Raw genomic sequence first — 20,610 nt, forward strand, 5'->3', positions numbered from 1 at the left:
TCGACCGCCTCCACTTTCGCATTCTTCTATTTTACAAATGAGATGGTCGCTTATTGTAACCTATTCCCTCAATTTGGATACTTCCAGCGTTTTTATACATACGACGAGCTTCTATGTAATTTTTCGAGTTCGACTCTTAATTTGTCATTTTATCTATTGTTCTATAACTTTGTATGTCCAACATTGTTTTGTTGATTGATTAGAATTTATATATGCAACTTAGTTTTTCCAATAAGGACGGATTCTTGTCAATTTATTTTGCTCCATGTTTGGAACAAATTGAACACAGGCAACATGATGATATTATGAAACATTTTCACGGAATTTCCGCGTTGCGATGAACTCTGACGGAATCAAACATTTTTAAGAGTGTAGGCATTCTCAGCTGTACCAAGTTGTGTAGGTCCTTACAGAAAAATCCTGTTAACACTTAAGCTTGCGGGAAGTCAGTTACAAATAAATGGTTAACATGAACCATTCATACTCCTATAGTCTACTTCTATAACCCTATCGACCCCAAACGCTCTTAGTGTTAGAGCAAAAAGGTATAAGCACCAATAAAGACGCTAAGCAAAGTTGCTCCCTAGATGTCGCAAGTGCTTATTTTTTTTTAAGGATTTTTTGAATACGGCCATCGACGAAAACGGAAGCAACAAAAACGCAACAACGATACTCACGGCCATGGAGGTGCACTTGCATTAGAAAGCGCCTCGATATTACATATGTACATTTATAAAGCTGTTATAAACTTGTTTACGTCTAGCTACGCCAAGGCAGCCTTTATACGATGTGTTGACGTGATACAAAGCTAATCACCTCTTTTTAACCCACCATGTCAGCAAAGCAGGGCCAAATCCAGTCAGTTCTTTAAAAATACCTGCATATACGTTCGAGCTCCGCTGTGGATCATGCGCATCGAGCTTAGTTTATAATGGGAACATTGCTCACAACAGTTAATCATCATATATATGGATGGCTAATAAGTTACGGCAAACAGCGCTGTCGACGACCGAAATTGAAAAAATGCAACGAAACACTCTCCGGACGGGTAAAACCCAAAAAATACCTCTACAAATGTCTATGTTCGGAGTGTCTGATCACCGCCACTCAGAATCTACAGATATCGGTTAATCAAGCTGCTAATGGCCAATCAGATCGACGTAAACGTTTGTTTCTGTGTCTCAATAGTGATAGTTCATCCGACTTGACAGTCTGTGAACATAATCAGCAGTTCCGTACCGTGTGCTAATAGCATTGATCACACACGTGAGTCTTGATCTCGATCATTTGTAAAGCTCTATTTGCAGTTCTTTTTCGCCCTCTAAAAGAGCCCTTTACAGAAATAATTTCATGTCCGCCATCTTTTGTAACTGCTGCCCAATTAATTCTATTATTTGGATAGGCACCTTGTAACACCCAGCTACCATATCATTATGGCGTACAGCCGTAATGGTGCAGTGGTTACATGTTTACCCACTAAACTTAGAGACATTTAAGGTGATCTGGCTTTTTAAAAGCCAGATCACCTTAAATGGGACGTAAGCGCATTTTGTTCCGTACTAAAAGAACCCAGCTGCCTGAAGTAGTGCTCAACTAAGGTAGTATCGGACGTAAGACTCGAAACATTTATTCGTCCCAGGTCAGCCTCAGGATTCGCAGATAGTGATTTCTGGCTAGTTTTCCCACTGCGGTTATACTATGGTGTGTCTCCACTGATAGCTTAAGATAAATGAATGGAGAGTGGCATATTCTTTTCACCGTTCCTCGGAGCACTAAGAAATCGGAGGTACGGGAATAATATATTTGGACGGAGTTGTATATAGAGGCAATTTGATATTAACTTCAGCTTCAATAATATATCACACCGCCATGGGAAACTTTCATTACTGTTTATTCTCATTACTTGCTGTGATAACAGCAAAAAGCGGGAAAATGTGCCAAACACGGGGCTGTGTATGTGTGTCACAACTGATTCCGGACTCTGCTGCTGTAGCCTACAATCGTCATGTTTTATGAAGAGTACAACTATTTATCGCGTCGAGACAAAACTCACCACTGTATGCATCAACAATTAACCATAACTAGAGAGACCGTGCATTGTTAGAGTCAGCTCATTTTATTGAAATCTCCAACCATTTATAAATTTTGGATTTATGCGGTTGGTGACTGCTACAAGTATATACGCCATGTATATTATTACATTACAATCACCTTCTAGTTTCTTCGCACACCACATATTTCTACTAAGTCGAATTTTTGTTGATTTTGACTATGGTTGATGTCATATCTTTTCTGGAACCTGTTGTCTTTTACTGCAATATAGACGTCGCGAATTTGTCTCAAAAGGGACGTTGTCTCTTAGCGGCACTATCTTAGACGGTGAAACCACGTCTTACCTGATACTCAATACAAGGGCCCTGTGCTCGAAAAACGTTCTGCAGTTCCAGTGACAGTTCTAGAAAAACACTATTCGCGCAGTGAAGGAAGTGAATTTTTCAGGAAAAGGAAAGGAAAAGACAACCAAGATGACATTAATTAGAAACCAATAAGAGCTCTTCAAGTCAGAGGTATTGAAGGACGAAACAAATTGTACGCTAGTACACAATCGCCGAAGTTTAACGTTTGTAGATCGTCCTTCGTTTACCCTTGCACGCCTGCTATACCTGTTGTTGTATGTGCTACGTCTCCTAACTGTTGCCAACTGGCTTTGCTATGGCGTTGACATTGTTCCGATTGCGAGAACAGCTAATATCTATCACTTATACATATCGTACGCCTTCAACACACTGGCGGTACAAAATGTAAAGAAATTCCTTTACATACAATTAATTCCTAACCGAACTTCTCGGCAAGCATTAGATTCAATCGGTTCTGGATTGCATTTGTATTGGTGGACACCATATTCCATGCTTTAAGCTTTTACGGGTACATGTTTTGTGATCAGTCGGTATGGAACGATGGCCTCTATAAAATAGCCGAACCATAAGCTACGCAGTACTCAGCATTCTCGTAGCATCGTCCATTGTGAACTGAGCCTTAATTTTTATATGGTACTAATCGTTTATTTTCGCGCCGGCCAATGGGGCCGAGCAAACTCTGGAGCTTGCATTGCCCGAATGCAACTTGTCTAGTAGCCGATCTCAGCACCAATTTTAAAGAACTTCAGGCAACTTACCAGACTGACGTTTCTCTATAGATAGTAATACTTTTACGTCACTTTTTGAGTGCTTTTTGTGTCACGACCCTTCTTGACCTATGATATAGCGAAATACCATTATCATTGATTACTTGTCAATAGCTATGTTTACTGCTGTCAATGTTTTGATCGCATAAACTGTTAATCGTTATTTTACTCGTGCAGCTAGGCTTCGTTAACTGATCCGATCCGTTAGCATGAGGGAGCCTTGAGTTGAAGTCCACAACACATTGACAACTTCAATAGCAGTATTAGATTCGTTTCCGATCGGCCAAAGTCCGCAAAGTCTGCGAAGTACCTTCTATAGTTAAGAAGAATTAACCCTCAGGAGATCCTAGGCCAGTCAATAAGTTTTTAGGATTTGCCATGTTTTCGCGTGCACGGAAAATTCATATTTGGCCTGAGATCCATTATGTGGTGCACAATGTGTTTACTGCAATGATATTGTTGGTGAGACAAGATAAAAGGCTTGTTAATGCTAATACTAGGCTATCGTTAAAAAATCAAATCAATGCATCGAAACAGTCTTTTATTAAAATTGATTGGCATATGATAATTCAAGGGTCAGCAATGTATTTAGCTGCAACGTTACCAGCTGCCTTTTTCCACCACTTTCTTTTTTACCATCTACCAGATGAATGCCTTTTTCAGATAATTAACCTGAAAAAAATTAGTATAAGCATGGCATTAAGCTTGTACATTTTATAGTACTTATGTGATTACTTAGTGACTATGAAATCTTCTGTAAACTTCTAGGAGAAACAAACTTTTGCTCCGTATGCATTAACAAAAAAATGGAAATAATTCGATTTATTTCATTTGTATTCGAGACTAAAGCTACGCATCGCATCCCAGTCGTTAGCTAAAACAGAGAAAACCAGTTTGACGGCAAGTTTCCCTGAAATCGGTTGTGCTGCACTAGTTAGACAGAAAACGGCTAGCAAAAAGTGTTGAGCCAAAGGATACGCTACCTAGAATATGGCCTGTATTCACACGTCATCCGAATAGGTATTATAGAAAACAGCCATTTTTTCGTAGGACAATGCAAATCCAAAATACCGACGACACTACATATCGAAGCAGGTCAGTCCGTTCGAATATTTTTTTGTGATGACGATATGAACATTAGACCTTTATTAGCCCTTATGGACTATCTGATAACTGGAAACCAATGCTAAATGAACTGCTGCTTGTGTCAGCTTACTTAGAAGATATAACACTCAGTTTCTTTATGTATTCTCCAGCGTTTTTATACAATAGATTCATTAATTTTGATAACTGTGTAATCATTTACAAACCCTGAGTTAAATTATTGTGACAAATATGGTGATCCATTTGAGTCTAAATCTATAAGCAAACATCTTTCATTAAATGTAACTTTTGCTATGACTAGAAAATAGTTCGAATTGCCTTGTACTTTTCGTTTACTTTACCTGTTAATATTCTCTTTGGCTAATTACTAATTCTTTTATTATTAATGCATGTTACATTTTTTAACGCTTGCATACGAATCCGAACAACCAGATTCACTAGTCAGGGTACACTTCAGGGTATGAACCGTTTGCGCGAATCAGTCTTGTGTATCATCAGATTTCTACTGCTACGCAAAGGTGCACTCCATCGACGTCGACAACGGAACATTTAGCTGGCCATGCGATCACGGGGCATGCCTCGGCACTTACGTATGTTTCTCCTGAACACTATTAGCGCTCAAAACCTGTGTGATTCAAGAGGGGTCAATAACAACGATTTTCATACTTTAGCATCGATAGTAAATGTATCTACATAATCAAGTATGAATTTTAATTTATTTGTTGTTTGTGTGCTATGTCCCGTAGTAAAGTCTTTACACAATACTTTGGACGGCTGACTTCCAGCACGAAGTAAAGTGAATCTATGCCCGGACTCGAATCTAAACCACTACATCTTCCTAAGTATAGAAGGCAAACGCGTTACTCACTGCTGTATCACATAAACATGGATTTCGATTCATCGAGACATATGTTGATCATCATAACAAAAATTAAATGAAAATTTACAAACAAGGACTATAGTTTATTAATGGTTATGTTACTTAGTCGTTACTTACATTGTAGACATCAGATCCCTTGGCAACACGTCATCACCGTTGATGATAGAGAGCGGCTCAGAGTTGTGAGCGCCTTTGTGAGCATTCGTGCTTGCATCACTAATTTGTCATATTTGTCGCCCACTGTTTTTGTTGATATCATATTCTAAATAGCACTAAAATCAACGCGATGACGCCTTACAATGGTAACTGCACTTTTGCTGCGATCGGTAGCGCTGTTCATTACTTGTGAGGATAACCCCAACGGCCCAGAAATGAGAAGCGCACCGTAAAGGATGTATGGATCGAGTAGTTTCTTGAAATACTATTTTAAGGCCAATCGTAAAACTTTGTTTGCCCGTTCAGTCTCTGCTAAAAATATCGAAGAATGAGAGGCGAGTCACTTTCACACGCAAAACCTGTCAGAAGATTGCCTTTATTTAGATACTTTTTGAAAAAGTAAAATCAAACCAATAAACTGATCTGAGAAGATCACATGGGTCTTTGAAAGATACAGAAAAAGTAAACATATGGTGTTAATGTTGTAATAAAGGTAACTCCCAATTTATACTAATACAACTAAAATAATAGGTAATGGAAATAAAATAAGTATATATTACGTATAACGCTTCCATTTTACAATTGGCACGGTTTTTATTTGCAGATTTGAGTAGCATTTAGTTAAATGGTCACGTCTTTTGTTCAGGCCTACTCTTCATATCTATGGGTTGATCATTCTGATGAATGAAAGTTCCAAAAAAGAAAAAGCTTTGACGTTGTTCATTGTTCAATTTCATCAAAGCATCACCTATATTTTTTAATCAGAATCGACTATAACTGGCTTCACAATTAGTTCGTGTAATTTAACCCTTCAGTTACTTAAAAACACCACTTTGCAATTACTCGAACCATGCACTACAGTTTATGTACTGCATATGTATAAGAGTCACGAATACCTAGTTCTAAATGTCAAAGAGGATTGCGACAATGACTAAATAATCGTTGCACATATTTGCAATTCAGCCAAGATTTATACATTCATTTTTTTCAACATATAAAATCTTAATTTATACGATAATTATACATTTTATTAACTTAGATATATAAGTCAATGACGGTTAATAACTTTGCAGGCACTGCGACCTCTCGTTTGCAAATTAGTTGTTCTCGGTTGGTCTTTGTCACTCATTATCTCTGGAGGCACTTGGCTTTCTTACATAGACTTGTATTTCATGACTATCGTAGTTGTTTCCAACGGATGAAACCGCGACGGACTGCTTAATAATCTCAAGTTTTTTTCATTCTCAAATTTCTTAATTGTAAAATGACTACAAATCAAAAGTACTTATATTTAGTTAACACGTGAGAGTTTTATTCCATTTAAAAATCGCGGTTTTTGATACAAATTAACTTGTTGATGTTAGAATCTCTTCACTTAATTGTGTTTTTTTATTCAACATTTATGCCAAATCTAGCTATAACTACAATTCCTTCTCCTTTTCAAGTTCATCGAGTTTCTTTTGTAATTTTTTTTTTCTCTCTGAATCAAACTTTTTAATGAATTGCTGTAACTCTAACCCTCCAGTGAGATGGGCTGGTGGATACAATTCTCGCTTCTTTTCGATCACCCATTTTTCGAAGTATTGCGGCTGGTTAAAGTAATAGAAGAGTACCACCGGGAACGCCATATAGATTGACATCCTAAATGCCTCGATACGCCAACTGCCCATATTATACACAGTTGGTAAAATTAGGTGACTGAACACTAGTTTCGTCGGAGAACAGATGTGATGTCCTGAGTTCGTCAGTAGCCGACTGACTCCGTAAGTGAACTTAAACCCACACGGCTTTGCAGCAGAACAGGTTTAGGCGAACTGTACCCAACTGCAATGCGAACATTAACGGTCATCAAATGGAATACTTATTGTTTTTGGTACAATGCGCGAATCTATAGGAGGTCAAGGAACTGCAGAATTATCCACCACAGCGATTCGAACGTGTTGAACAAAAGCCGTGCCTATGAAAATGACTAGGCATAATTTCGAACTGACAGGGCCTTGTGAGCGCAGAAGTTCGAACTTTGTCCCGGACCTATGTTCAGATGTTGACATTTCACGCTGGGCCTAGATGGCGCGTTTTCAAACTAGAATAAACAAAAGTAAGAATCTATTTGTCACAGAGTTTTTTTTACCGGTTAGGTAGGGTACCTTAATTGATATTATACTGGACAGAATGTTGCTAAAAAAATCTTTTTTATTCACAATACGGCAAATATATGGATTAGGTAATTTGCGTGATTGATCAATTGTGGTCTAAGTTACTTTCAGAACCCATGCATTTAAACGGTGAGAACTTATTCGTTACTGGAGTTTTCATACCGTTTCATAGATCAAGTGGAGAAACTCTAAATTAGAGTCTATCGAGATTCCAGTTAAATTCCCATCCTTGATATTAGTCTGGGGACTTCTTTTTACAGAAAAAAAGTACTACACGTTTATTATTATTATTATTTAAATACATAAACATAACTTTACTACTTACCAGAAATTCTGCTGTCAGAAATATTGGAGGGCCACACAGGTCAGCGGATGAAGAACGGACGCAAACTTTAAGCTTTTGTTACTCCACAATAAGGTAATATTGATCTATATAAGTGCATGAACAACTTATATCGACTATATCAATAATAATATATCGAACTATTATAGAAATTAGTGGAAAATTTCTGAACTTATAAAAGAAGGGCACCTCTAGAAGGAAACTCTATTTATACTATTTTAATCATTATTAATTTCATTAATATTTCACTTTGGCGCGCTACGGGTATCTTTTCGAAAATAATTGAAACATGTCTTATAACCTATGTTACTAGCAGCATAACATAAGATTGGTCGACAGCATTGCTATTCTGAACAGCAATTCAAAATGCAGCAATGCAAAAATACCCTGTATCTTCATAATGACTGATGACATAATAATGATTTACTGAGATAACTTGTTCAGCTCGGTCCACCGATAATATGAATCACCGTTTTGGCGTCTTTGTTTTATATACAACTAATTACGATCTTTTAATGGTATGTGTCTACAGATGCGTATTTTGTTGTGCCGTCTCTGCAGTAATAACATCACTAAGTTTTGAAATTTGTCTTCAAAATCGCGTTTTTATTCTTTGTAATATTTGCACCACTGTGTTTCATACTGTAAATATATCTAGTGTAGAAGTACAACTTTACGTAAAATTGATAATATATAAGGCGCATGAGGACTGAATGTATAAAAAGGGAAAAATACGTCAAACTCTTCAGGTAGGGCACAACTGGCAGTATGTACATGATAAATACAGACTGTATATATGCTTTGACGCACGCATCAGTATGATTGTGTACATATACAGTTAGTGACAAACGTGTTTAGGTGTTCTGCAGGTGTTATTCTTGCATAGGTTATTTTTTCTGTGGCACGCGCAAATCTAACCTGTCACACATCATTGGAGCGTCAGATATTCTATGTAGTACTAGTAGTAATGATATACCAATGCATGAACAATACGTACGTGACACCTACACGTTTCCACCTGCCACTGTATATATAGATTACATTTCTTTGATATATGTATTTTCCAAATGCTAGTTTTGAACAGCATCGTTTTCGCGCAACATTACGTTATACTACGTTTATTGCCAACGATTCTTTGCTGGCATGCATTATATTATATTGTCACCTATTAAAAATTACCTAATTACGAATAGTCGTACCCATATGCTCATCATTTTGTCTAATATGGTCGTGTGAAAGACCTGGCGTCTAAATCGTTATTGAAGTTATGGTAACCTTATATTTAGTTAATGCTGATTGACTGCGTTCTCTAGTAGATTATTTTAATTAACAGTTAAGGATCTGTTTTATTTTTGTTTCCAAAGGTACATTTTTTTGTGTTTATAGCTAAAATCATTTGCTTCCTAGAAATATGCTTTCTAAATCTATTTTCCCTTTATTCGGTAAACATAGAGCAGTCATAAAAATAAGTCATCATACATCTCTGTCTAAAATTGATAACACCAGGTGACTCCAGTAGCTGCTTGCCCTAGAGGTTTCTGAGCGCCTCGGTCATTTTCGAAATCCATTTTTGTGCCAGTTACGACTGCACAATCCATTAAGTTATTTTGCATGCACATACCGTGCCATTGAATCAGATGTGGAGTGCTAGCTATTCAAATCACGATACGATGTAAATACACACCTTCTTTCAAATATGTGTGCGGAGGCTTTTCCCACGATACAATTTTCTTTTGTTACGGCACCGTATTCCTATTGAATTCCGTTTGATTAGTCTGTTACGACGGGCTCAAGTCGGCACATGCGTAGAACCCTACAATTGTATGAATTGTGCTACATTACAAAATAATGATAAATCGACGGCGTTCCAGAAATGTGGGCAAATTATATAGAGATTACCGAATGGCCACTTTCATACGTTCCGATAAATGGTGTACTAGTGTTTGGTATCTCTGCATTCGTGCCGATTTCTCCGGTCCATCAAGGCCGTACTGTCTCAAAACGTCCCGTCGAATGCGTTTAACGCTACAAAGATGTTTTGGTGTCCTTCTAAACACTTAGTAAACAGGTGCTCGGATGCCTTGTTCCATGGTATTGGGTGACTGTCCTGTAGCTGCTGCCGTCATCTCTTCACGTGAGGCTTTTCGCCCGAATCCGATAACGGCGTGAATCACTCCAGCCAGCAGAATCAGGCCTGAACTTAATACCAAGGCAAATTGTACCGCAATCAAGAGGGGAATGAGTCCTAATCTGAAATACGAAATGTCCACTTATCATTGTTGTACGGGTGACAACCGGAGAAACGTAAGTAATTTTTAAGGAGTGTAACATTAAAAAGCACGTAAAAACATCTGAAGAGTCGTTGTACATCGTTTGTATACCAGTTTTTATCTATCTATTACAGGATAAACATAAGCAAATTGCTTTAGCTATTTACAGTACGTTCGAAATAAACAAAATTGATGACGTTTTGTTTATAAGCTGCATAAAAATGAAAATCGAGATTCGAATAAAATTACTTAAAGCTTTTTTATTTGTTAATTTAAAATAAGTACCATTTATTTCAGTCACGGTCTAAATTAAAAGCCTAAGCCGTTCTTAAGTCGTTTGCCAAATGCCCTTCTGCAGATTCCCTATTTACTAATAATTGTGGGTAAAGCGATTTTAGCACAACCCGACTTGCTGAGGTTTTGCACAGCAGCCGAAAGAGCAAAAAAATCTGGCTGAGTTGAATTTTGAGCTGATAGTAGACTAATCTAGATGGTTACGGGATCATCGAAAATAGCCTTTTACTCCAACTTGATTAATGCTAGAGTTTATTCCATTCAGTCTCTATTGCGGAGCGTTCGCTTTGCCCCATAGAGGTTTTTCTTAGATTCTCAAGGTTGCTTGTTAACGGGCAACAATGTGTCCTTCGGTTTCGGGCCACATAAAAAGTTTATAATTCTCGTAGAGATCCATATGACACCAAAACACTGGACAGTAACTAAGTGCTCCGAACAGGGGCCTGCTACATCTGTCTCATGATAACTTTGTCAGTTGCTGTAAAAAATTTGGCTTTTTTTGTAGTAAAAAGTACCTGTCAAAACAAGCAGCTTCTCAAAGAGAGTTCTCAATTTATCCGAAACATTGTATAAATCGATAAGCACTCGCAATGAGAAATCCGCGCTTGTTGCGCATAATGTGCAAATATACTTTTGCTATGGCTCACTTAGGTGGGGAAGAAGTGAGCTGACGTTGGTGCTGCACACCTATCAGTCGGTGAGTTACTATAACATCTTACGATACATACACAATATAGAGAATCGCCTTGAAGAACGGTGACTTGTTCTTCTCGAGAAGTTGTCCAGGTCGCTGGGCAAACGACAGAAAGCTGCAGAGAAAAGGAGCCTCGACCAGCGTGACGAATACGCCGATCACTGCCGCCACTATTCCACTGGCCAGGCTCGAACCCGACAAAGTTACTGCCCCTAAAGGCACGGCAAGAGCACCTAACAATATCGACACTAAGGGCGAACAATTATTAAACAGATAAATGTAATCGTTTGTCATTGAGTGGATAGAATTTGAAAGCTCGACGAGTTCCGTTCAATTTTAATAGTGAGATAGATAAGACACAGAAGAAAAAGCTTTGAAATACAACTTTGGAACTAAGAAGGCAGCAAGTTTACCCGATCTGTACATCGTAGTGAGTAAAGCCGGCAACAGCATTCTTTCATTACTGAACAATAAACTATAGAACTGAGCCTGTACGTTTAAATTGCTATCGAGCGAAACACTCACGTAGACCACCGAGAGTCGCGAGCACACGGGCCCCGTAGCGAAGGTACCAAGGCACACTGTCCTCAGCGTTGATTTCCTGTGCATTCGGAAGCGCCTCCCGAGGCAAGTTCTTCATAAAGCCCCCTTGACTCATCTTGTAATATTCACGAAACTGACGAGAAAATGACAACAAATAAAGCTTTAAATGAATTAGCGAAAAGTTAAGCATATATGCAGACATCTATAAAGAAACATTCGAATACATTTTTTTCTCCTCAGTAATACTCTATATCAAGAGAAATAATTAATGACGAGCGTGTTTCCGATTACAACTGGACTCAGCAGGGGCACCAGATCTAATGGTGGCTCCTACTGGATTTTCTAACGGGCCATAGAATAATAAAAGCCACAAAAACAATTGGTGTTTTATAAGGTTGAGTCTGTTCAATGAAGTCAACATCCGAAATATTGCAGAATATTTTGTTAGCTCAAATTTACACATTTTGATGAATAATAATATTTTCGTACGGTGACGTATCGTTGCACACCTTTGGTGCACACACGGCACGCCGACTGACTTAGCACTTTTACTTCAAGGAATAACGAGTGTCTCTCGAATTAGAACCACATTAGGGCTTTGTACAACATTGAAAATCACAAGTCAAACATGCCCTTACATCTACTTGGGGTTAAGAATAGGCAAATCAAGTAGATTGATATTAACGATGGGCAACTACTCAAATAATTCTTTCTCAGAAAAATGTTCCCGTAATAATGCAGTGTTTAATGTGGTTGATATCTAGGTTAAAAGAAAAACAAGCGGTACTTCGGGTTTGGGTGCAGACGTACTTTGTTTGGTGCTGGGACCTTGTTGTCCGAAGGAATACCTGACAGCTTAAGTACTGGATGTTAAAAACACGAAGACTCAGTCCAATTACGACTTATCGGTCCGCGAAAATTATCTATTACTGAGTATGACTAACCAAACAACGATGCAATGTTTCAATTAAATAACTACTAATCACATACTATAAAAGCTTCAGATACTGCCATGATTAAGTCATTTGTGCATACAGAGATAATTTTATACTGAGCATAGCAGAATGAGCTGGTATTTGTGATAATCTAGTCGGAGCAAGGATTTTCGAATCACCGAAAAGTATATTATGTAAGCTCACTAAACAGGTACGTATAGATTATTCTAAGAAATCTTCAGCATTAGCATAGTATCTAGTGCTTGTCTAAGAATGCTTAGAAAAAACATGTTAAAGGATGTCCCCATGAATCAAATATGACTTCAATCATAATATTTGAAGGATTTCACTTATGTACGTTTAGTTAGCTGGGGACTACACAGGGTATATAACGTAACACAAAGCAAAAAGTGACTTGACCATACATTTTCTAGAATCATCAAGGTAGTTTTATTGAATAACGAGAATGTATTTCGGATAAAAAGAAACATCTTCTGTTGATGGCACCGTAGCGCAAGTGAAAATTAGTCAAACAGTAAAACTTCGTTCGTTATACGGTATTACAGTCGTAAAATACAAAATCAATCAAAATATTGTTCGCAAAATATTTCTTTTTTGTTTTCGCAAAATAGTTTAAGGTGCATGGCAGAGAGGGTCTAAAAATGAAGAGTTACTAATTACTCTTTTGCATACACGCCAAATATACGCGTACAATTATCACTAAAAACGTTTGAATCTAGGTCGTTGGTTCTTCCTTGTTGTTACTATCTAGATAAAACATACAAACGATTTGATTTCTACTAGTGTTTTTTTGCTATCCTGCAAATGAATATTCGTTTGGATATTTTCTCGCTTTCACTAATTCACACTGTGTCATTCAGTTAGGAGCAGTAGCAACGATTCACATCAACTATGCTATATCCCTATTAGACTTGGTCTACTCACGGGTTGCTTAAGATTGACTCGAACTTGGTGTAGTACAAACGATGATCAATCAACACGCCCCCCCCTTTTACAACTCTGCTGGGTCATGAAGCCCACTTAGAGCTTACTGTGTGCTCGATCCGATACAGGATCACGCTCCCATTGCAAAACTACCAAATTTCCCTGGCCAACAGATAGACAAACGTTCCATAGGCCTAGTACTTGAACACACTGTCGTTGAAGGAAAACCATGTTTGCATATGTACTAGCTAGATAGGTTAACTACACTCAATGTAATTTTGTAGCCGGACATAGCGACGAAGTATTCGGTAGCTGAATATATATTCTAGGTACAATGATACACTTCTACGCACACGCGGGTGGACGTGAAAGGTCTGTTCAGCTTTATGCTGGGAAGGCGTATAAGCAAAGGCTATGTAAGCATCGATTCAGTTGCCTATGTCTATCACAGTGACGGCTGTTACGATACGCCGATACAATCACGCCGTCGGCGTGGATGCAGCAGCAGCAGCAGCAGCAGCGTCAACTAGTTCAAAGGACTACCGCTGTGTTCGCGCGACGAAAACGTAACTCAGCCGCTATGACAGCATCATTGTCAACGAGAAAGTTTTCTCTGACACACACCCTTTCCAAGACACTCATCCGATCGACTACAAATCAGAATGGCATTTCTAGTGTATATCAGCCTCCTCTAAAGTAGACTGTCATTATACAACATCGAGCTAACTAAAATCCCACAGCATCGAGACCGAGCGGAAAAAGAGGCTAAAGCGGAGAACAAGGCTAATCTATTATGTTAGGTATAATGCGACGGCAATGTGGCCGTCGTAATCTGGCCGCAGTGGTCGGGTCCTTTCCCATTTATACTGCATTCTTGGATTCCGTAAAGCTGACTGGAGCTTTCTTAGCCGCTGATCCGTCATTGGATACAAAACGGGTGCGAGAACAGGTCGGTGCTATAGTTCAGAATCAACGCTTCAGCAGACATGCTGACCAACTCCCAGAGCGCAGCAATACAGGCAATACGTCAACACAGGTTAAAGAGTTAACGCGTCGATATGTGACGCAAGACCTATGAAACTCACCCTGTATGGAGACATTCGACATCAAAGAAACAGAAAACTTCAAAGAAGCACATCCGGCTCATAGATTATGAAAGCAGTTAGGCGAACAGTCATTTTCAAGATAATGTCTCGGAACTCTTTTTCGAAGTGCAGTCGAAAAAATTGTGCTTAATGGAACGATCGTGAACACAGAGAGTAAGCGAGCGACAATCAAGACGACCAAACTTGGTGCTAAGTCGGTTACCCAAAGGATATTCAGATTTATTTCATTTTCAGAAGGAAATTATTTATAAGCGTTTTTCTAACATAGAGACAACTGTTGATTGTCATTGATACAACAGAGTGAGAAAGGTCAAACTTGGAATGATGCCGTACGTAAATGGCATTTGCAGATACTGATAAAAAAAGAATGACTTTCCTGCTATATTTCTATATGTTGTATTCGTAAACCAATGCTGATTGGAGATCTTGATTCTACTGTGGTTCAAATTCTCTCACATTAGGCTGGGTAGGGAGAAGGTAACTTGGGGCGGCGTTTTAATAATGCCTGCACACTGGGCTTCAATAGTCGAGCGAAGGTGAACGCGGTAGAGACAAGGCAGCTCGGAGGGGTCTAGTGTCATAAGCCATGGCTTAACGGTAGACTTTATTGAAACTGCGAACATAATAATTGTCAAAGCTCGAATCCAATATCTGCACTGCGGTTACGGTAACGTCTCTCCCATTTGTCAGGTGTATGTGCAAGTAAATCGAGTATAATCGCTATATTATACGTTTGAAATATGCTAAACACTTAAAATTAGGCCAATTGGGTATTTGCTTAAGATTGTGAAGCGTGCATAATCTATAGGTCTGCATTTAATCAGTCTTTTCTCAGCTTCCCATCTACAAGATGGCTGTATCAGATATACAATTAGGTAAAAAAAAACAAATAAAAATGTGATTCTTATCAGTCACTATCGAACTACTGTATTCTAAAAACGAGATACAGTACCGTTGTTAATGGTAATCGAAACCTTTCATATACGGAAGGTAGATAACTGCCCAAAAGTTGACCTGCATGTGTATCAGTCAGACAGGTCTGTAGTAGCTGAATCTTGTTCCCTAGTCGAACCAGCTTCAACTGCCCTGCGCAAAGGTGCGCAAAAAGGAGCATGCGCATTGAAGAACTTTAAGCATTTTTGATACGAAAACATAGCCTGCACACGCAGTCGAGTAAAGAGGCAAATATCGATTCGCGCCCATTTGAATAGTTGTGTGTGGTCTAGATGGCAGTCTGACCAAGCTAATATATAGGCCGCAAGCTCCACAGTGCATGCACCTACCACAATAGCATTCATGTACGCTTTTTAATGTCGTAACGCTGCGTAATCTCGTGGTCAATGACTCAAGAGATATTGTTATCGACTCGGGTTATATAGACCAAGCTGTATTGTATATATTTATTTCATAGGCAAATTGAGTATGAAAACATATGAAATCGCTTTCGGTGGATGTAATCTAAACAGACAAGTCTTGATAAAATATGCAGTAAGAGTGATTTGCTACAGCCAATCGGATCATTATTATTAGTAAATTATAGAGACGCTTGGGAAGTTTTAGCAAGCAGTGTTTAATAGTTGCTGGTTAATTAATCTAATTAAATGGCTAATTTTTGTGTTGTAATGTGTGAATTTGAAAAGTCATTAACCAGTAATTTTCTGGAAGTGCCTCATCTCATATAACTTTAAATGTCACGAGCATTCGACGTACAATAGAGTTACAATATATAACGAAATTTGATGCATGAAGAGCATTTGCTCTACCATAGGTTCGTAGTTCGAACAAGTTTAATTTGAGTGTCTAGTCTGATTGATTTATTACCGAATAAAACTTAGTAAAAATCAGTAAACTGAATATAATGGGACGATGTTTTAAGGTCAGTTGCTACAAATTAGCTTCATATCCTATCGGTCGCTTGTTCTATCTTTTTCACTTATTTAGGGTCAATCATTTATTTATGTAGATTAGAGCATTATTCTCTCGAGATTAATACACCTACTATGAAATTTAAGCCGGGACGATTTTAAGCAACTCTGACGGTCCCGTAGATTTCTACATGTTTGACTGTTACTAATGTAACAGTCATACGCATGATATACGATACTATATTAATATAATAATACGATTCAAAACTTAAGCATATCCATCAATTCTGATGAGCAAATTAACTTTTTCTATAAAACAAGACCTGCAACGATGGCGTTACTTCGGTCCCCAAATAATAAAAGTTACAATTTCACAAATCTCTATATTGTTTTTTTGCAATGTAACTCTTGCGGTGCGTAAAAGACATCTTTACTTTTCAAAAGGTTTAAAGGATAGCGTTAAAATTAGTGCGCATTTTATTGAATCCATGACTGGCAAAAAGGAATAACTGAGAGAAGCTTTCAAATCAATGAAGAAAAGCACGGACCAAAATTAAAACTGTTGGATTCAACCTAAATATGTATTGTGCTCCGCAAACGATCTCCCGGTCATAATTCACACTTTTTTTAACAATGGAGACGTCATTTGAAGGTTCAGAATAATGAAATTAATGCTACCGAAAACTTATGCTTTGTTCTTCTTAACCGTTATCTATTCAAATTCAGGGAATTGCTATATATAATGAAAAGGGCAACCGCTTTGAAGAGAAATTTTATCTTTGAACGAGTTCATCAATCTGTTTATGGCACTATATCTTGAATTGATTCTACCAACCTTGTCAAAACCGACGAGCACCAGTGTATCAGAGAATTTCCCTAGAATAAAGGATTAGCTTGGTAAAAGAAGAATTTTCCTTTTATCAACGTTCATTAAAGACATACAATGTTTGACCTTAGCGTATTTTGCCTGTTTTGTTGATCGCACAATTATTCCGCGTTGTGTATCGAGGGCCGCCTTCTGACAACGTCGCACCACCTGCATGCTGCGTAATCGGCGTTGTGGTGTTCTCTAGACAGCAAATCGAAGCAGCATCGCAGCTGACAATCATCTCTAACGTCAGCCCGAAAGCTTGATATTCTACCGTTGAACTACCACTTTTACCATTATATCCTTGGCGGCCAACCACTTCACTAATTTGAGCTTATCTCGTGTTTAATTGCCTATCGACTGCTAAGTCGCAAATCATCTTCACTAAGATTACCAGCCATACGAATATTACCTTGCAGAGTGGGTTAGCCAGGTGTCACACTATATAGTTCGCGAACTATATTTTTGAGGCAGTTCGAGTGCTCTAAAAGGACACTGGTGGGCAGTAACTTTCGCACGCCGATTAGTCCGTTTGCTGGGTGTTCGGTTAAAGCCGCATCACATAGGATGCCTGTTATGCCTACCTGTGGGCTTCAAAAAATTGTTGGCTGATCCTATTTCTCAACACAGTATACGAATAGCGGCAACTTTCCCGACGTTTAGCGGTGGCGTTCATCAACAAAGTAACAAGTTCCCATGGTGATGATGATGTTGCTACCTTGACGGGGAAAGGTAAGAGATTAAGCAATTTTTTATCACACTTATGTGCGGAACTCGTTATAGGATAGGCACCCCCGATGCAACAGGTGAGTGTTTGCTGAGGCGCGCTCCAAATGGATACGCAAAGGGTTTGAAGGTTGCCGCCAGTAAGGGTTAAGACTCGAGTTCATAGCGCACTTATTGGTTAGAAATCACTGGTAATCAGAAACCATATCATCATCACGGTTTTGGTAGGTGTGGAGCGGAATAGAGCCTTCGAGAACGTTATGTTGCAGCTTGTATAGTATGTTAAGTAGACTGGAACAATCACCAGTATAGTTCATAAATGTATATGCACACAGCATATCGGCAATATATCCTACTGATTCAAAAATGCAATATACGATACGCTACTGGATTTAAAATTGGCCCTCAGTCGCTTTTTACTCAAACAAAGTGATGCGTTCCGTCGTTTAGAATGTAGAATCTCTAGAACTGATCGGGTTCGTCCGTGTTTTAAGTTCATCCCGCCTTTTCCGCGGCGCCATCTTACCGTGGGTGGCACGTGGCGTTTTCCTGAAAAAAACTGGTGAAAATTACAATTTTCTCATCAGATTGGAGGTGCTAACCAGTGCAGGATGGTTAAGGGCAAGGCTGTCGTTGCCACGAAGTTGGCTTCTGGCGTGAAGCCCAGCGCAGATACCATTAAAAAGGATAAAGACAAGAACCCGATGAGGGACATCAAGATCCGAAAGCTCTGCTTAAACATTTGCGTTGGTGAGTCCGGCGATCGTTTAACTCGCGCTGCCAAGGTGTTAGAACAACTCACGGGCCAAACTCCAGTGTTCTCCAAGGCCCGTTACACAGTGCGATCCTTTGGTATCCGTCGTAATGAGAAGATTGCTGTCCACTGCACCGTTCGTGGTGTCAAGGCCGAGGAGATCCTCGAAAAAGGACTGAAGGTCCGCGAGTACGAGCTGCGCAAGGATATGTTTTCTGATACCGGTAGGTTTTGTGGGCACATCTTCTGTAACTGACAACAACCAGAAGTGTGCTATATTGTCTCAAGAAAACACACCATAAGTTCAAGGAGTGAGCAAGATTACAGCATAGATCATGAAGAGTGTGTTGTGGTAAAGCCGAAGTTGCTTTCTTCAAAACATTACGAAACGCAGGGGCCGGCGTGATTTTCTTTGAGTTCTTATGGTCATTGTTCTAGGAATGTATGCGTCCTAGTGTTCCAGTTGGTAAACAGATCTCAATGGAGTCGTGTTTGCGGTGATCACCTCAACGAAAAATAGTATTTGTAGATATTGTGTTGCCGTTGCAAAACGAGATCAACGTCACTCGTAGTACTTGTTGTTAGATCTATATTATCAACGCGATAGGACACACGGTCATGAAAAAAGAGTGTCTTATGAATCTCGGGAACATGTTCTTTTTACATGAGAAAGGAATCGTACTTGCTTCAAAAGCTGTGGGATCATAATTTGCATAAATAGTTTGCTTCTATTTGCGATCATTATAGGATTAATCATATATGTTTTGTTAATCGTGGTTGCAGAAGCAAGAAGACTACTGTGGAAACCAGTGCATCAGCTTGCATTGGGTGCTTTTCGTACCCAATGCAAGCTGATGATTTCGTAAGTTGAACGGCTTAAAGGCCTTCAACTTCTTGTCGCTAATGTCAATTCCGTTTGACCAAAGTGCAATAAATTATTTCATCTCATTAACTTATATTTTCTTGTATCTTGTACGTTTCCGCTTGCTATAATGCCGTTCGGTCTGTATTATACTACGTAAGCTGCATGTGCGTTAGGGTAAGCTCTAGAACACAGTAGAACAGCAAGTTTGGAAAGCTACGTAATTTCAAGCTTGGTTGTAGCCAAATTTATAAAATCTTCATCAAAAACACTGAAATTACCACAACTCACAATCCGAATATTCGCAGACGAATACGCAACGAATATAATGGATGACCATTCTTGCACATCAGTGTACCAAAAGCGATTATTCGATGTGGGTCTGTCTATACAAACACTACCTACGTGCTGACTTGTACATGATTTTTGTTGGATTTCAATGTTGGCTGTCCATAGGTAATTTTGGCTTCGGCATCCAGGAGCACATCGATCTGGGAATTAAGTACGATCCGTCAATTGGTATCTACGGTCTTGATTTCTTCGTTGTTTTGGGTCGCGCCGGTTACAACGTGCCCCACCGTCGGAGGAAGACCGGCACAGTCGGAATCCAACACCGTCTAACGAAGGAGGAATCAATCAAATGGTTCCAACAGAAGTACGATGGTATCATTTTGCCCCCGAAGAAGAAGTAAACGGGTGAAAACCAACCCAGGTCCACATACAGCAGACGACCCGTTTACGCGGAAGACCGTTGTGGACTTTTTTTCGATAAAGAAATAAGGGATGGTTGATAATGAAAAAAAGATGTATGGTGTTTTTCTTTCAATCTATCGCATTATTTTGGGTATTTAGTGGAGGTATCATGCTAGACGTATGTATACGCTTTAAACTGGGCTTGCTGAACAGAGACGCAATTGGACATTGG

The 20,610-nt window shown here is 38.9% G+C and overlaps 3 protein-coding genes across 8 annotated transcripts; 1 reads left to right on the forward strand and 2 right to left on the reverse strand.

The window, feature by feature from the left end:
- Positions 1 to 6,606: 6,606 nt before the first annotated feature.
- Positions 6,607 to 7,904, reverse strand: LOC147752101 (protein PET100 homolog, mitochondrial). Its single transcript, XM_086972585.1, has 2 exons — positions 7,806 to 7,904; positions 6,607 to 7,407 (listed from the first exon to the last, which is right to left on the reverse strand). Exon 2 carries the CDS (start codon positions 6,992 to 6,994, stop codon positions 6,746 to 6,748), a length of 249 nt encoding a protein of 82 aa, XP_086828711.1. The 5' UTR covers positions 6,995 to 7,407; positions 7,806 to 7,904; the 3' UTR covers positions 6,607 to 6,745.
- A 496-nt stretch (positions 7,905 to 8,400) lies between these two features.
- Positions 8,401 to 18,075, reverse strand: LOC111270660 (calcium channel flower). 6 transcript variants are annotated; one of them, XM_086972582.1, is made up of 5 exons: positions 17,928 to 18,075; positions 17,311 to 17,351; positions 11,607 to 11,757; positions 11,116 to 11,329; positions 8,401 to 10,073 (listed from the first exon to the last, which is right to left on the reverse strand). In XM_086972582.1, exons 3-5 carry the CDS (start codon positions 11,737 to 11,739, stop codon positions 9,881 to 9,883), a joined length of 540 nt encoding a protein of 179 aa, XP_086828708.1. In that variant the 5' UTR covers positions 11,740 to 11,757; positions 17,311 to 17,351; positions 17,928 to 18,075; the 3' UTR covers positions 8,401 to 9,880. The 6 variants fall into 6 exon arrangements, with proteins under 6 accessions (XP_086828708.1, XP_086828707.1, XP_022706747.1 ...); XM_086972581.1 differs by having other exon boundaries at positions 17,756 to 18,075; XM_022851012.1 differs by having other exon boundaries at positions 17,461 to 18,075.
- Positions 18,076 to 18,558: 483 nt separating this feature from the next.
- Positions 18,559 to 20,490, forward strand: RpL11 (ribosomal protein L11). The gene is made up of 2 exons (XM_022851014.2): positions 18,559 to 19,047; positions 20,142 to 20,490. Exons 1-2 carry the CDS (start codon positions 18,681 to 18,683, stop codon positions 20,375 to 20,377), a joined length of 603 nt encoding a protein of 200 aa, XP_022706749.1. The 5' UTR covers positions 18,559 to 18,680; the 3' UTR covers positions 20,378 to 20,490.
- The last annotated feature ends 120 nt before the right edge of the window (positions 20,491 to 20,610 follow it).

The sequence above is a fragment of the Varroa jacobsoni genome, unplaced genomic scaffold, assembly GCF_002532875.2.
Source record: "Varroa jacobsoni isolate VJ856 unplaced genomic scaffold, vjacob_1.0 contig00046, whole genome shotgun sequence".
NCBI lineage: Eukaryota > Metazoa > Arthropoda > Arachnida > Mesostigmata > Varroidae > Varroa > Varroa jacobsoni.